Below are 18,467 nucleotides of genomic sequence, written 5' to 3' on the forward strand. Positions count from 1 at the left end.
TCAGACTGGGATTAAAGGTGAAGTAATCTGAGGGAGGTGGTGTACCTCTCCCTCCATCTCTCCTCGCCTCATCACCTGCTGTTCAGCCATGTACCCCAGGAGAGGAGAGAATATTAGAGGGAGATTTATCTGCGGTTCTTATAGTGAGAGATTCTAGTGTCAGAGGATGGTGTTGGGTGGAAAAAGAGCTGAAGCCAAAATGAGTGGTCCTGTATTTTCTCATACCCTTGTAATAGAAAATCATCCAAATTACATTTTGGGGGTTATAGTTATAAAAAAAACAAGTAATCTTCAGAAGTAATGAAATATTGTTATTTTATTTATGCCGTAATACATTCTCAGAACGATAATGTCATTCTCCATTTTTCCAATAGAACATTTCACATAACACAGGGGAAAAAGTAGTTTTCAGTTGTTGCTGCTCTATAAAGATTGTCGTCTAGAAGAAATACAATAGTTTCTAACACTACTGCTGCTCTCTTTTTCATTTGCAGTGTGCTGAACAGGACGCCAGTCCACCTGATTCACGAGATCATCCTGGTAGATGACTACAGTGGGGATGGTGGGTAGAACAGAAGAGCAGCTGTGAGCAGAGATAGATCTGATTCCAGGAGGAAATGGATTGGAGATGGATGTGATGAGCTCTCCCATTCTGGCTCAGCTGCCGGAGAAAAAGGATCAGTGATTGAAAAGATTTCCCCTGTCTCTGTCAATGTGTTTTTTACAATTGAATTCCAATTCCATGCACTGTGTGGGTGACGGTTTTGTGAACATTTCATCTCACCCTGCATCAAATGTTCCCTTTCAGCAAACGACTGCCTTCTACTCACCAAGTTGCCCAAAGTAAAGTGTCTTCGGAATGACAGGAGAGAAGGTAACCTAGTTTGTGTGTGTGTGTGTGTGTGTGTGTGTGTGTGTGTGTGTGTGTGTGTGTGTGTGTGTGTGTGTGTGTGTGTGTGTGTGTGTGTGTGTGTGTGTGTGTGTGTGTGTGTGTGTGTGTGTGTGTGTGTGTGGAGAGTATTTCATCCGTGCAGTATACAATTGTGTCCTCAACTTGAACACACACCTTAGAGCCCACCACCACTTGCCTTTGCCAAGCCTAAGAGGGAAGAGCAGCGTTAGAGCCTCATACAAGTGTTTTTGTGAGGAGGATGTTTCCCCGCTAGTATCCCACAGTAGATGATTTCAGGTTAGACCACAGGGAGAAGCTCAAGCACCAGCTGTGAGACAAGAGAGCAGATTCAGGGATGTGTTGACTCGAGAGGGTTGGATCTTTTTGTGTCAGACACGCCGTGATCCCATCTAGACAACGTGGAATTGTCTGTGTATCTCTATAAATAGATTGATTTGATTATAGCAAGACATCAAAAGGTTGACTGGAACATAGTCTGAGCACAAATGCAACACTATTATATTGCATCTATGAGTCATGGTAAAAACGTATTTATCATGGTTATCATGTTGATGCTTCCTGTTTCACCTTTATATAACTCCACAGAGGACTTTTCTATGATGCCATACAGCACTGTTATAATAGACTACAGTTTATACAACAAAAAAACCCGGAATACTAAAAAGCAGCGTGTGCTGATTGCTAATTAAAACCCCTCTACGCTATCTGCCTCTGCTTCAGCACATTATACAGTCTGAGGTGAAATATATGTTGAAATGCTGAGATGTGAACTCAGACAGTAACGAGATGCAGATTGCTGTGCGGTGGATAGAGGTGCGCAAGCCCCAGCTCTCACAGGCGTTTGAAGTTCCCCTGATCGGAGGGTTCAGCAGAGAGGTAATGGAGATGAACCCCATCTCACCTCACAGGCTGACAATCTTACCTCCAAAAAACTCCAAAAGCAGCCAGTTTCACCTAATAACACCAAGGCATATGGGTACTATCTTACAGCATCCACCTCACTTTACTGTATAACACAAGATAGGGTGCAGTTTTGATCGTTGTTGAAGTCTTCAGTATCTTGAAGTATTTCATTCTAGGCTAGTGCAAAAGACTGTTGTAGCTGTCACAATGGTGATTAGTGCTCATAGTTTTTTTTCTGGTGCTTTTATGTTTATTCACTAGTTGTCATTGTATTCAGTGCAAGTATGACTGAAAGGTCTTAAACCTCCTCTTGCAAACAAACCTCAAATCTAGTGTACCTTCTTGACTTGTTCTCAGCCTGGGATAGATAAGCGTGGTTGTGACTTGCTGCCAATGGCAACGACTAGTCGGAAAATACCTTACAATTTACATGCATTTAAAACATTAGCATAGACATCACAGACTTTTAAATATCTGTCTGTGTATATATACAGTACCAGTCAAAAGTTTGGACACACCTACTCATTCCAGGGTTTTCTTTATTTTTATTCTTTTTTACATTGTAGAATAGTAGTGAAGACATCAAAATTATGAAATAACACATATGGAATCATGTAGTAACCAAAAAAGTGTTAAACAAATCAAAATACACAAACGAGTGTGCAAAGCTGTCATCAAGGCAAAGCGTGGCTATTATTTTACAGTGTAGAAAATAGTAAAAATAAAGAAAAACCCTGGAATGAGTAGGTGTTCTAAAACATTTGACTGGTAGTGTGTATTTTATATTTGAGATTCTTCAAAGTAGCCTCCCTTTGCCTTGATGACAGCTTTGCACACTCTTGGCATTCTCTCAACCAGCTTCACCTGGAATGCTTTTCCAACAGCCTTGAAGGAGTTCCCACATATACTGAGCACTTGTTCGCTGCTTTTCCTTCCCTCTGCGGTATAACTCATCCCAAACCATCTCAATTGGGTTGAGGTTGGGTGATTGTGGAGGCCAGGTCATCTGATGCAGCACTCCATCACTCTCCTTCTTGGTCAAATAGCCCGTACACAGCCTGGAGGTGAGTTGGGTCATTGTCCTGTTGAAAAACCAATGATAGTCCCACTAAGTGCAAACCAAATGGGATGGTGTATCACTGCAGAATGCTGTGGTAGCCATGCTGGTTAGGTGTGCCTTGAATTCTAAATAAACCTATGTGGTTTATTTAGATAAACCTATGTGGGAACTCCTTCAAGACTGTTGGAAAAGCATTCCAGGTGAAACTGGTTGAGAGAATGCCAAGGGTGTGCAAAGCTGTCATCAAGGAAAAGGGTGGCTACTTTGATGAATCTCAAATATAAAAAATATTTTGATTTGTTTAACACTTTTTTGCTTACTACATGATTAAATTTGTGTTATTGCATAGTTTTGATGTCTTCACTATTATTCTACAATGTTGTACTGTATATACACATTCACCGGCCAGGTTGTTAGGTACTTGTACTGGGTCGGACCCCCCTTTGCCTCCAGAACAGCCTGAATTATTTGGGTAATGCTACAAGGTGTCGGAAATGTTCCACAGGGATGTTGGTCTATGCTGACGCAATGGCATCACGCAGTTGCTGCAGATTGGACGGCAGTACATTCATGCTACTGTACGAACAGCCCGTTCCATCTCAAAGATAATCTATTGGGTTGACGTCTTGGGACTGCGCAGGCCACTCAAGTAAACTGAACTCGCTGTCATGTTGCAAGCAATGTTTTTCCACTCTTCAAATCCCATATTGCTTCCGTTGTCAACTTCCACACAGCTCTGACATACACACTTACCCCACCAGACATGCCACCAGGGGTCTTTTCACAGTCCCCAAATCCAAAACAAATTCAAGAAAGTGTACAGTATTATATAGAGACATTATTGCATGGACCTCCGTTCCATCTCATATTGGTCAAATGAACAGCAAACCTGGTTTCAAAAAACAGATAACGCAACACCTCACTGCACAACGCCTCTCCCCTATTTGACCTAGATAGTTTTTGTGTATGTATTGGTATGTAGGTTACGTGTGTCTTTTTAAAATGTATGTGCCTCTGTCTTTGAGCTGTTCTTGTCTATTATTGTTCTGTATTATGTCATGTTTCATGTTTTGTGTGGATCCCAGGAAGAGTAGCTGCTGCTTTTGCAACAGCTAATGGGATCCTAATAAAATACCCCCCAAAAATACCCCAAAATTGTCCAGTGTTGGTGATCGCGTGCCCAATTGAGCCACTTGTTCTTGTTTTTAGCTGATAGAAGTGGAACCCAGTGTGGTCGTCTGCTGCAATAGCCCATCCGAGACAAGGATCAACGAGTTGTACGTTCCGAGATGCCGTTCTGCACCACATTGTTGTACTGTGCCGTTATTTGTCTGTTCGTGGCCCGCCTGTTAGCTTGCACAATTCTTGCCATTCTCCTTTGACCTCTCACCAACGAGCTGTTTTCATCCAAAGGACCTCCGCTGATTGGATGTTTTTTATTTGTCGCACCATTCTCGGTAAACCTTAGACACTATCGTGAGTGAATATCTGAGATACTGGATCCGTTGCGCCTGGCACCGACGGTCATACCATCTCAAAGTCGCTTAGGTCACTCGTTTTGGCCGTTCTAACGTCCAATAACTGACCAATAACTGAATACCTCGATGCCTGTTTACCTGCTTTAAATAACAAGCCAAAGGCAATCCAAAATAATAACATGTGAGTGCAGTGTGTGTTAATGTGTGTGTGTGCATATATCAGTTACACATACATGTCAGTACATACACACAAAAGGTAGGCCACATGGGGGAGAGGCGTTGTGCCGTGAGGTGTTACTTTATTTGTTTTTTGAAACCAGGTTTGCGCTCTATGAGATGGGAGTTCCATGCAATCATAGCTCTATATAATACTGTACATTTTCTTGAATTTTGTCTGGACTTGGGGTCTGTGAACAAACCCCCTAGTGACATGTCTGGTGGGGTAAGTGTGTCTGTTAGAGCTACACTGAGTGTACAAAACATTAGGAATACCTGCTCTTTCTATGACATAATCTGACTAGGTGAATCCAGGTGAAAGCTATGATCCCTTATTTATGTCACTTGTTAAATCCACTTCAATCAGTATAGATGAAGTGGAGGAGACAGGTTAAATAATGATTTTTAAGCCTTGTGACAATTGAGATATGGATTGTGTATGTGTGCAATTCAGAAGGTGAATGTGCAAGACAAAAGATTTAAGATCCTTTGAACAAGGTATGGTATTAGGTGCCAGGTGAGTGTGTAAAGAACTGCCACACTGCTGGGTCTTTCACGCTCAAAAGTTTCCTGTGTGTATCAAGAATGGTTCACCACCCAAAGCACATCTAATTAAGGTTGTTCTGAGGGCAAAAGGGGTGCAACTCAATATTAGGAAGGTGTTCCTAATGTTTTCTTTATACACTCAGTATATGTAAGTTGATTATACAGAAAATGTGTAATTTTCAACATTAACATTTCTCACAAAAACAAGATTTGAATCAGTCAATCTCTCCTCCACTTTGAGCCAAGAGAAATGGACATGCATAATGTTGACATTAGCCCTCTATGTACAAAATTGTCAAAGACTCCAGACACCCAAGTCATAGATTTTTCTCTCTGCTACTGCACTGCAAGCGGTACCAGAGCGCCAAGTCTGGGACCAAAAGGTACCTGTACAGCTTCAACCCCCAAGCCATAAGACTGCTGAACAGTTCATCAAATGGCTACACGGACTATTTACATTTACCCCCCCTTTATGATATATTTCTTTATCTTTAAAGTTTTGCCGTGTCCCCCTTGCACTGGCTCTATGCAGACTCACTAGACTCTACCCAAACACTCACACATACTACACTCACACATACTACACTGACACGCCAACACACACACACACACACACACACACACACACACACACACACACACACACACACACACACACACATATAAGCTGCTGCTACTCTGTTTATTATATCCTCCTGATTGCCTAGTTACTTTAGCCCCTACCCACATGTACATACTGTATAACCTGAATTACCACAACTATATCAAACCCCTGCACATTAACTCGGGTACTGGCAGTGTTGGAAAAAGTACTCAATTGTCATACTTCAGTAAAAGTAAAGATACATTAATAGAAAATGACTCAAATAAAAGTGAAGTCACCCAGTAAAATACTACTTGAGTAAAAGTCTAAAAGTGTTTGGTTTTAAGTATAAAAAGTAAATGTAATTGGTAAAATATACTTAAGTATCAAAAGTAAAAATAATTTCCAATTCCTTATGTTACAGTTTTTTCCAATTGCTAACACACTAAAATGACATGCACAGCACAATTATTTAAACTGACACACAGAGAGCAAAACCTCTTCTCAAGTCTCCAAAAGTCTAAACACATTTTCTGCTTTGCACACATTTTGCAATTCAAAATGGCACTTTTTAAATGCACTGCACACGGTTCTCTGCATAAGACACAACAATCTGACATAAAGTCACATGTTTGCCATTTCAAAACACTGCCATTCAAAATGACACTACATGAGCTAATTGGCCAGTACATGTGCCACCTGGCCAAACACCTCACTGGTTAATTGTTACCACTTCAATCAGGAAGTAAGCACTATGAAAAGACCACAGGTGAGCACCTTTTGTTTTACAACAACAATGGAAGCCGTTGCAGAGAGAGGACGAGGAAGAGGGAGGGTGAGAATGAGAGGGGGAGGAAGAGTGAGAGGTAGGGGTAGAGCTGGTAGAGGAGTTCATGGCCAAAGAAGACAACAACTTTCAAATGAAATCAGAGCAACCTTAGTTGATCATGTCATCAACCATGGGCTGACAATGCGAGAGGCTGGACAGAGAGTGCAGCCCAACTTGAGCCGTTTTACTGTCGCCTGTGTCATCCGGACATTTAGACTGGAGTACAGGTATGTAACCAACATTTCTTTCACACTATGTAATACACCCCATGTCATAGTGTATCAGTTGGGTGACACCTGTTTACTTCGTGAATGGCTGATGTCATACACTAACTGCACAAATTTCCTGTAGAATTTATTCTACTGTGGGGGAAATATCTTTAGGCTGCATATATTTTTGTTTTTCTAAAGGACTGAGAGACGCAACCATGGTGGAGGAAGGGGCCAAATGTTCACCGGGGTACAGGAAGCTGCCATTGTAAACTTGGTTTTGGAAAATAATGAAATCAGATTACGAGAAATTCAAAGCCATATCATCCAAGACAACACCATATTCAACAACATTCAACGAGTCAGTCTGTCCACATTGGCTCGCATTCTCAAGCGAAACCAAATCAGAATGAAACAACTTTATAAGGTGCCGTTTGAGAGAAACTCTCAAAGAAACAAAGAGGTCAGACGAGCATATGTGGATGTAAGTACAATATTGACTGCAGTACACTACACGCAGCATTGTTTCCCAGTGTACTGGATAACACCATATTGACTGCTTTTGTTCTTTGTTTTCAGGGAGTACTGGAAATGGATGCTCATGCAATCCAACATGAGTTCATCTTTATAGATGAGGCTAGTGTAACGGTTTCTCTCCTCCTCTTCGTCTGAAGAGGAGGAGTAGGGATCAGACCAAAATGCAGCGGGTTTTGAAAACATAATGATTTATTAAACGAAGAAGACGAACACGAAACAACACTTGGAAAGATTACAAAATAACAAAACGAACGTAGACAGACCTGAACTAGAGAACTTACATAATAACACGAAGAACGCACGAACAGGTACAGACTACAAACAAAACGCTACAGTCCCGTGTGGTACGAACAGACATACAGACACGGAAGACAACCACCCACAAACAAACAGTGTGAACAGCCTCCCTTTATATGGTTCTCAATCAGAGGAAACGTCAAACACCTGTCCCTGATTGAGAACCATATAAGGCTAATTACCAACGACCTAAACATAGAAACACAAAACATAGAATGCCCACCCCAACTCACGCCCTGACCAACTAAACACATACAAAAATAACAGACAACAGGTCAGGAACGTGACAGCTAGGTTCAACCTAGCAAAGACCAGAAGAAGGGGGAGAAACGTCATTGGCCACAGAGCCATTATAGATGTTCCTGGCCAACGTGGTGGGAACATCACAATGTGCGCTGCCATCTCCAATACGCATGGTGTCCTCCACCGTCATGCCAACCTTGGACCATACAACACAGCCCATATTCTCACATTTCTGGACAGACTCCACAACATTCTCATACCACCAGAGCGTATGAATGATGCAGACCATCAAAGAACCCGGTACGTTGTAGTATGGGACAACGTGAGCTTTCATCGTGCAGCCCCAGTCCAAAACTGGTTTGCTGACCACCCACCATTTCTCGTGCAATACCTCCCACCATACTCACCATTTCTGAACCCCATAGAAGAGTTATTTTCGGCATGGCGGTGGAAGGTATACGACCGGCAGCCCTTTGTGCGCATGCCTCTTGTGCAGGCTATGGAAGAGGCATGTGATGAGATTGATGTGGGTGCGATTCAGGGATGGATAAGGCTCTCAAGGTGCTTCTTCCCTCGATGTCTGGCAAGGGAAGATATTGCCTGTGATGTGGACGAGGCGTAGTGGCCAGACCCAGCTGTGATGTGGACGAGGCGTTGTGGCCAGACCCAGCTGTGATGTGGACGAGGCGTTGTGGCCAGACCCAGCTGTGCGGCAAGATGCTGCCTAATTATTTTTCTTGCCTCTTTTTTTCTATATATTTTTTCTGCACATTTTTTCTGCAATTTTCTTTTTCAGTTTACTGTTTTTTTGTGAGCATATTTTTGTTCAGTCCAATGTAAATATATCTGCTGTGCATATGTTGCACTGACTTGTTTGGGGAAAAATAAAAAATAAAATGTTTCAACAGCATGTGTGTATCTGCAAATATTTCCGTGCATCTGAAGAATTTTCTACAATTTGAACTATTTTAGTATTATGGCAAAGCATACTAAAGATGAGAGTGCTTTTCATTATGCCCAACAGTGTGTAGTTGGTTAGACAAAAATCTGGTAATATCAATGAAGTGTGTGCCATTTCGTGCAAACGTTTGATTTTGATAATGCTATATGTAGTTTTGGTTGCAGTGCTTCATTTTGCAGGATATATGAGGTATTTTGCAGTTTGGGTGTGTGGTTTTGTGTTAAGTATTTTGATAAAACCAGCCTAGTTTGCAAAATTATGTTTTAGCAATTGGGAAAAACTGTAAAGCTGCAATATGTAGCTTTTTGGGCGACCTGACCAAATGCACAGAAATGTGTGTTATAGATCAGTCATTCTCATTGAAAGCAAGTCTAAGAAATGGTAGATCTGTTCTATGTTCGCTATATCTATGCTTCCCATTAAGTTTCGTTTTTGGTCTTTTACTGTCGGTTTTGTACATCATCTTCAAATAGCTGAAAATACAATATTTTTGGTTATGTAAAATATATTTCACAGCGGTTTAGACGGTACAATGATTCTCTACACTATACTTGCTTGGTTTGCCACATAAACTGAAATTAGGCAAACTATTAGAATTTTAGAAACCAGGAAATGGCGGAGCCAGGGGCACACTCCAACACTCATTTACATAATTTACAAGCAAAGCATTTGTGTTTAGTGAGTTCGCCAGATCAGAGGCAGTAGGGATGACCAGGGATGTTCTCTTGACAAGTGTGTGAATTTGACAATGTTCCTGTCCTGCTAAGCATTCAAAATGTAACGAGTACTTTTGGATGTCAGTGAAAATGTATGGAGTAAAAAGTACATTATTTTCTTTAGGAATGTAGTGAAGTTACAGTAAACATTTTCAAAAATATAAATAGTAAAGTACAGATACCCCCCAAAACTATTTAATTAGTACTTTAAAGTATTTTTACTTAAGTACTTTACACTACTTGGTACTGGTACTCTTCGTATATGGCCTCGTTATTGTTTTTGTGGGCCAGCTGCAGCTTTTTTAGGTCCTTTGCAGCACTTGATCATATCACCGTGCAATAGTCAAGATTAGATAAAACTAGAGCCTGCAGGACTTGCTTAGTCCAACTGTGTTGTTAAAAATTCTGAGCATCTCCCCCCATATTTACAACAATTGAATCAATATGCCTTGACCATGACAATTTATAGTGTAAGGGGACACAAAAAAGTTCTTCCAACTGCTCACAGCCACATGCACTACCAGATTTAGCTGAGGTCTAGAACTTAGGGAATGATTTTTACTAAATTCAGCGCTTTTAGTTTTACATATGTTCAGGACTAGGTTATTACTAGCCACCCATTCCAACGTTTTGCGCGTGCAGTGGTGAGGATTTTTAGAGTTCTGCAATCACAGGTCTGGCTGCCAGGTCCTGCTATGTCTTGCCGTCATTTTGTTTCAGACCCTGGGACTGATAGGCTTTTGCTGGCAAGTTATAAACATGCCAGTCTCTTATGCACTCAGCAGTCAGATCTGACTTTTAACGATGGAGCACATTTTAATGGAATGGGATGATGATTTGAAATCAATAGCCTTGAAATAGCTGTTCTTGTGTACGTTGTAGTGGTGAGACAGGTGTGTGAGGCATTGTGTGTAATTAGATTCTTGCTCTGCTCATGAAAAGCAGAGAACTCTAATCTCAAGACGACAACTTCCAAGATTCCATCTAAAAAACGAAGAAATTACTCTCTGACAATACCTAATCAAGTGTAAAAATCATTACAACCACAATTAGATTGTAACAAATGGTATCGTTAGGCTGTTGTTAGGCAGTCCTCTGTTTATTCCTGGAGCCGGAGGTTTCATTACCCAGCCTCAGTGTTCCATTACAGTGTTGATGAACTTGTGTGTGTATAGGGGCCCGGGTGTAGTTAACAGTCCCCGGGGCCTCAACTCACACTCTAAATTGTAAATGGTTTGAGGCATTTAGACTTGATTGTCTTTTTAATGCTACAAACAGCAGAAGCTGTCATGCCATGTCGTCTCTATCAAGCTTTAGTAGTAAATTCTCTCTCTCTCTATCTCTCTTTCTCTCTTTCTCTCTTTCTCTGGCAGCTACACAGTCAGCCTTCAACTAGCAACTGTTGAGGGGGGAGGGTGAGCTCACCCATCCAGAAAATAAAGCGTTATTGAGGATGAAATTGGATTTTTAATTGGCTGGAGTCGCGGCGCAGTGCGAAACTTACAGAGTCCTACAATTTCATACAATGACATTCTGTCCTATGTCAGAGACTATTGATTTCGCTATTTAGCCGGAAAGAATGTCCTTCAATCATTGAGACCTCTTAACAGTGTGATGTCCCATAAACATGTAGACATCATTAGACATCATGTCTAAGGGCTGTAATTGCGTCATTGCCCCATAAACAGACACAAATGGCCTTTTTAAGACCTCCCTTGTCTCCACGCATGAGGTGGACAATAAAGGGACATTGTGTTCAGAGTATTTGAGAGTATATTTCAGCAACATCATCTAGAGATCAGATAGTATTGGTGTTTGGGTTTAGATACAGTGGTTGGGTTTGGAGACAGACAGACAGACAGACAGACAGACAGACAGACAGACAGACAGACAGACAGACAGACAGACAGACAGACAGAGACCAGACAGACCAGACAGACAGCAGTAGTTAGGGATGAGAATGACCTTTGACCCCTCTGTCTCTGATCTCTCTCTCCAGGTCTGATCCGCTCCAGGGTACGTGGGGCGGATGCAGCGAAGGCCGGGGTCCTGACCTTCCTGGACAGTCACTGTGAGGTCAACAAGGACTGGCTGCCCCCACTGCTCCGGAGGATCAAGGAGGTACAGTAACAGTACAGGCACTGACACCTCCTACATCTACAGTAACAGTACAGGCACTGACACCTCCTACATCTACAGTAACAGTACAGGCACTGACACCTCCTACATCTACAGTAACAGTACAGGCACTGACACCTCCTACATCTACAGTAACAGTACAGGCACTGACACACTCCTACATCTACAGTAACAGTACAGGCACTGACACCTCCTACATCTACAGTAACAGTACAGGCACTGACACCTCCTACATCTACAGTAACAGTACAGGCACTGACACCTCCTACATCTACAGTAACAGTACAGGCACTGACACACTCCTACATCTACAGTAACAGTACAGGCACTGACACACTCCTACATCTACAGTAACAGTACAGGCACTGACACCTCCTACATCTACAGTAACAGTACAGGCACTGACACCTCCTACATCTACAGTAACAGTACAGGCACTGACACCTCCTACATCTACAGTAACAGTACAGGCACTGACACCTCCTACATCTACAGTAACAGTACAGGCACTGACACACTCCTACATCTACAGTAACAGTACAGGCACTGACACCTCCTACATCTACAGTAACAGTACAGGCACTGACACACTCCTACATCTACAGTAACAGTACAGGCACTGACACCTCCTACATCTACAGTAACAGTACAGGCACTGACACACTCCTACATCTACAGTAACAGTACAGGCACTGACACACTCCTACATCTACAGTAACAGTACAGGCACTGACACCTCCTACATCTACAGTAACAGTACAGGCACTGACACCTCCTACATCTACAGTAACAATACAGGCACTGACACACTCCTACATCTACAGTAACAGTACTGTACAGTACAGGCAGTGACACAGACCTCCAACATCTACTCTGCACCTTCTGATACATCTCCCAGAATAGAAAGAAATTCCACCCCATTCTCGTATACTCATTTGATATTATTTTTCCTAGACAGAATAAAGCTACTTGCAAACTTCAGAGAAAATAAGTCCCACCTTAAAATGCAGGTTGATGTTTATTGTCATGAGTCTTGTCATGGAGACAGAACTAAGCGATTTCCCCTTAGATAGGCCATCTGCAAAGTCAAAATTGAGTATATTGTAAAAATTCAGTTAGGCATTAGGGTTACTTTGTGACTGTGCCAGTTAGTGACCACTCTGCAGAACTTCCTCAAGAACAAGATTCATGACAAAAAATGAACTCTAATGCGTATTTGTTCTTACAACATATTTCTATCAGGTGACTTAACTGTCCGCTTTTTTGTGAACTTCAGTCAACAGAACCCCCCACCCTACTCTCGGACTCCTACACATAATCTCTCTTTTTGATACAGTGTATGTCTTTATCTCCAGGAATGAATGAAAAACTCCCTCCTAGCTTGTGTGTAACTGTAGCATTGTGAACTGTCTCATGGAGCACCAGCAGCTCTCAGAGCTCTCAGTGTGTTGTGACTGGGGAGAAAATGGCAGTTTACCTTCTGCTGTTCCTCTGATTGCCCCTAATCTGGAAGAAGTGCCTACCTCAATTTACACCAACAGCACTCTTCCTCTCCCCCAGGCTAAAACAGAGGGTTGACTCACCACCCCCCCCCCCCCCCCCCCCCCCCCCCCCTCAAACGCTCTTATGTGGACATACTGCTCTCTAAACATTGATAGACGTCTATGGTAACTGGCTAATGCTGGGGGGCTTACATACCTTAAGGGAAGTCTGAGACGGGAGCCGTATGGTTAGTGAAGAAAGTCCCATTGCAAATGTACGGTCCCTTACCTGACGTCTTAATACGTCGCAGAAAATCGCGGACGGCGTCGGGCCGTGGGCGGCGGAGAGCTCTTTCAGGAAGTCACTCAAAAAAACGTTTCGGACTTTCGGTTTCCGTTTTATAAAAATGACAAATTTTTGACTTTTTTCTGCATTCTCGAAAATTCCCACAAGAGGGAAAATAAATCATATTGCAGGCGCACGAACACGTGGCAAACGAGCGCGGCCTTTTCTCCTAAACTGAAAATATTTCGAAGACGAAACTCGGCGAGCGTAGGTTAGGAGTAATGGGCAGTTGGCCCCGAACGAGATGGCGTCGAGACCTCGGCGCTTTTTGAGTTATGGCCATTTTTCTGGGATTAAAGGGTTAAAACGCAAGTAGGGTGCTAATTTGACCGCTTCATGTCAAAGTACATAAGCATACGGTGTCAGGAAAAAAAGAACCAGCCATTTATCTATCGTAATTTAAGAGAAATCGTACATTGACCGTTTGGTGATGTTCACAAAGAGGAATTTTTTTTCTCCAAAAATTCACAGATCCAGTTGCAGTGTGTTCAGACGTACATTTTTAAAGTGGGTCTCGAAGCTCTGCGAGAATCCTGTGATTTTATATGATTTTATGAAATAACACACACTCATTTAACCCTCTTTAAATAAGTCAGTTCTTAACATAAAGACTTAAAACTCAATATTATATAAGAGCCTACGCCAAGGAGGGTATGTGTTCAATTTCAGCTTCCTATGTCAACTGGAAGTACCTTAAAATGGTGCCACAGGGTCAGGTTTGAAGGGTAATAAAGGTCAGATCTTTTCAAAACTTCACTTGTGTGATTAGACAACCCTCATGAACTGTAATCAGTCATTTATCCCAACAGATGTCAAAGAAAAGCTCTCTCACACAAACACACACACACAAAAAGGAAGGATGGAGTGAAAAAGTACAGTGCTTAAAGACACACAAAGCCCACAATGGCATTACTATTATCTCTAGGCCGTGCCGAGTTCAACGAGATGCCCCGCTTGACCGTAGCTCGCTCGGTCTGAGCGCAGCGACCGTTACAAGAGAACGGACACAAATGACCTTTTGACCTCAATGTCAATTTTCTTTGATTTTGGGAGACAGAGAGAGAACCATTAAGGTTAGAAGCACAATTTCACCTCAGGAACAATCCTAAGGTCCTCCCGATCTGTGCAAGCCCAACCTTGACCTTGTGGCATTAACCCTTAACAGTTAAAAGAAGGTGTTTACATCAAATAGTTTACAATGAAATGTCTCCCCATTGGAATACATTGACTGCACCTCTAAATTCAACCTAAAGCCTATGTGGGTTATGAATGTCTTATGAACCTGTCTTTGATGTCAGTCCATCAGGCCACCATGAGGTCTACCTGTGTCGATTCTAAGCTTCCTGGAGCAACCGGAAGTGGTTAAATCACCCTAAAAGTGTTTGCCATAGCCAACCTGCAGTTTGAGAGAAATAGTGCATTCAGCCCTATGTAAATCAGTCAATTTTTAACATACAGACTTAAAACTCAGGATTCTGTAACAGCCTACTCCAGTGATGATATGTGTTTATTTATAGCTTCCTGTGACAACCGGAAGTGCCATAACTGGTGTCAAATGGGCTGTTTCGAAGGGTTAAAAATGTCAAATCTTTCCAAAACTTCATATATGTGAATAGACAACCCTCATGAACTGTAAATCAGTTCTTCATCCCATCAGATTTCAAAAAAAAAAATACACACCGACACAGAAATGATGGAGGGACACACTGAGGGGCTAAGAGGCAGACAGTGCCTGCAGTAGTTACTTTTGTTCCAACTTTTAAAGAACCGTCAGACCTAGAGTTCTGAAAATTTACAAACCTGTTCTAGACCTCAGGTCGATTGTGCACGGTGAATTATATGACTCTAGAAGGTTCTCGGATCGATAAAAAGCCTCGTGTATTTGCCATGTTTTCAATTCATTTTGACCTCAACGAAACGGACGACCTTTAGAAAAGTCCCAGAGTCTCAAGACTAGGTGCGTTGAAACCGGCTCGGCCCATAGAGACAGACCCCAACGAGCCTGTTTGATTGCTCATTCAAGGACCCCGTAGCAAGGCAATGAAAAAAGTGGAATTTCAGCACCAATTAGGGTTTTGCTCGGGCACCGAATGACCTATCGAGCCGAAACTTGGGATTCGAGGTCGCCTCACATAGGGCTAAACATAATGTGTGAACTGGACCCGCAGCTAGAACATAACTACGTATTATTTGTTTTATTATGGTTTAAATAGAAGGCGCTGTGAATTTTGGGCCTGCTCTGAAATATGTTATAGTTGGCATCTAAAGGAGTTGGAAAAAGTGAGTTTGGAGTCAGATGGTATCAGTTTGGTGTCTGAAAATATCTATTTGACTGATGGACACTGACTTGCTCGTTGACTTTTGTACATTTGCAATATGTTTCAACGGGGAGGTACCATGAGGAAAAAGCGACATGATGAAATTTCACGAAACGAGCGATGGAGAGGAACCACTATCACTGCCCGGCCATCCTGAGGTCATCAGACCGTTGACTTTTGCATTTCTAAAGTATTTAAGAGAATGTACGTTACATTTGCAATATGATTCAACATCACATCATATTGCAAATGCACGTTAGATTTGCAATATGATGTGATGTTGAATCATATTGCAAATGTAACGTGCATTCTTTAAATACTTTAGAAATACAAAAGTCAACGTCCTGATGACCTCAGGATGGCCGGGCAGTGATAGTGGTTCCTCTCCAACGCTCGTTGCGTGAAATTTCATCATGTCGATTTTGGTGATGGTACCCCCGCGTTGAAACATATTGCAAATGTACAAAAGTCGACTAGCAAGTCAACTAGCAAGTGTCAACAAAAGTCAACTAGCAAGTGTCCATCAGTCAATTGGATATTTTCAGACACCAAACTGATACCATCTGACTCCAAACTCACTTTTTACAACTCCTTTAGAAGCCAACTATCACATATTTCAGAGCAGGCCCAAAATTCACAGCGCCTTCCATGAATGCACCAAAATAGCATTCTGAAATCACCACTAAAATGACATCGCCATATTCTCCAGGCCGTGCCGAGTTCAACGGGATGCCCCGCTTGACCGTAGCTCGCTCGGTCTGAGCGCAGCGACCGTTACAAGAGAACGGACACAAATGACCTTTTGACCTCAATGTCAATTTCATTTGCTTTTGGGAGACAGAGAGAGAACCGTTAAGGTTAGAAGCACAATTTCACCTCAGGAACAATCCTAAGGTCCTCCCGATCTGTGCAAGCCTAACCTTGACCTTGTGGCATTAACCCTTCACAGTTAAAAGAAGGCGTTTACATCAAACATTTTACAATGACATTTCGCCCCATAGGAATACATTGACTGCTCCTCTAAATTCAACCTGAAGCCTATGTGGGTTATGAATGTCTTATGAACCTGTCTTTGATAACAATCCATCAGGCTACTATGAGGTCTACCTGTGTTGATTTTAAGCTACCTGGAGCAACCGGAAGTGGTTAAAATCACCCTAAAAAGTGTCCAGATATACATGACTTGCAATTTTGAAAATCACTGCATTCAACCCTATGTAGATCAGTCAATTCTTAACGTATAGACTTAAAACTCAGGATTCTGTAACAGCATACCCCAGTCAAGATATGTGTTTACCTATAGCTTCCTGTGCCAACCGGAAGTGCCTTAAAATGGTGTCATGGTGCTGTTTCGAAGGGTTAAAAAGGTCAGAACTTTTCAAAACTTCATTTGTGTGATTAGACAACCCTCATGAACTGTAAATCAGTCACTTCTCTAAGCAGATGTCAAAGGAAAGCTCTCTCTCACACACAAACACACACAAAAAGCAATGATGGAGTGAAAAAGTACGGTGCTTAAAGACACACAAAGCCTGCAATGGCATGACTATTATCTCCAGGCCGTGCCGAGTTCAACGAGATGCCCCGCTTGACCGTAGCTCGCTCGGTCTGAGAGCAGCGACCGTTACAAGAGAACGGACCCAAATGACCCTTTGACCTCAATGTCAATTTTATTTGCTTTTGGGAGACAGAGAGAGAACCGTTAAGGTTAGAAACACAATTTCACCTCAGGAACAATCCTAAGGTCCTCCCGATCTGTGCAAGCCTAACCTGGACCTTGTGGCATTAACCCTTGACAGTTAAAAGAAGGTGTTTACATAAAACAGTTTACAATGACATGTCTCCCCATTGGAATGCATTGAGTGCACCTCTAAATTCAACCTGAAGCCTATGTGGGTTATGAATGTCTTATGAACCTGTCTTTGATGACAGTCCATCAGGCCACCATGAGGTCTACCTGTGTCGATTCTAAGCTTCCTGGAGCAACCGGAAGTGGTTAAAATCACCCTAAAAGTGTTTGCAATACCCAACCTGCAGTTTGAGAGAAATAGTGCATTCAGCCCTATGTAAATCAGTCAAATTTTAACATATAGACTTAAAACTCAGGATTCTCTAACAGCATACTCCAGTGAGTATATGTGTTTATTTTCAGCTTCCTGTGCCAACCGGAAGTGCCATAATTGGTGTCAAATGGGCTGTTTTGAAGGGTTAAAAATGTCAAATCTTTCCAAAACTTCATATATGTGAATAGACAACCCTCCTGAACTGTAAATCAGTCATTCATCCCATCAGATTTAAAAAAAAAAATACACACCCACACAGAAATGATGGAGGGACACACTGAGGGGCTAAGAGGCAGACAGTGCCTGTGGTAGTTACTTTTGTTCCCACTTTTAAAGAACCGTCAGACCTAGAGTTCTGAAACTTTGGAAACCTATTCTAGACCTCAGGTTGATTGTGCACGGTGAGTTATGTGGCTCTAGAAGGTTCTCAGACCGATAAACAGCCTCGTGTATTTGCAGTGTTTTCAATTCATTTTCAGCTCAACGAAACTGACGACATTTAGAAAAGTCCCAGAGTCTCAAGACTAGGTGCATTGAAACCGGCTCGGCCCATAGAGACAGACCCCAACGAGCCTGTTTGATTGCTCATTCAAGGACCTCGTAGCAAGGCAATGAAAAAAGTGGATTTT

At 42.2% G+C, this 18,467-nt stretch overlaps 1 protein-coding gene across 1 annotated transcript in view; it reads left to right on the forward strand.

Moving 5' to 3' along the window:
* galnt14 (UDP-N-acetyl-alpha-D-galactosamine:polypeptide N-acetylgalactosaminyltransferase 14 (GalNAc-T14)) overlaps nucleotides 1-18,467 on the forward strand; it is a 129,295-nt gene that overhangs the window by 73,607 nt on the left and 37,221 nt on the right. The window contains exons 5-7 of the mRNA XM_038968079.1: nucleotides 495-562; nucleotides 809-874; nucleotides 11,491-11,612. Of these exons, the coding sequence (XP_038824007.1) occupies nucleotides 495-562; nucleotides 809-874; nucleotides 11,491-11,612 (256 nt within the window). The remainder of the gene's footprint in view (nucleotides 1-494; nucleotides 563-808; nucleotides 875-11,490; nucleotides 11,613-18,467) is intronic.

The sequence above is a fragment of the Salvelinus namaycush genome, chromosome 29, assembly GCF_016432855.1.
Source record: "Salvelinus namaycush isolate Seneca chromosome 29, SaNama_1.0, whole genome shotgun sequence".
NCBI classification, from domain to species: Eukaryota; Metazoa; Chordata; class Actinopteri; order Salmoniformes; family Salmonidae; genus Salvelinus; species Salvelinus namaycush.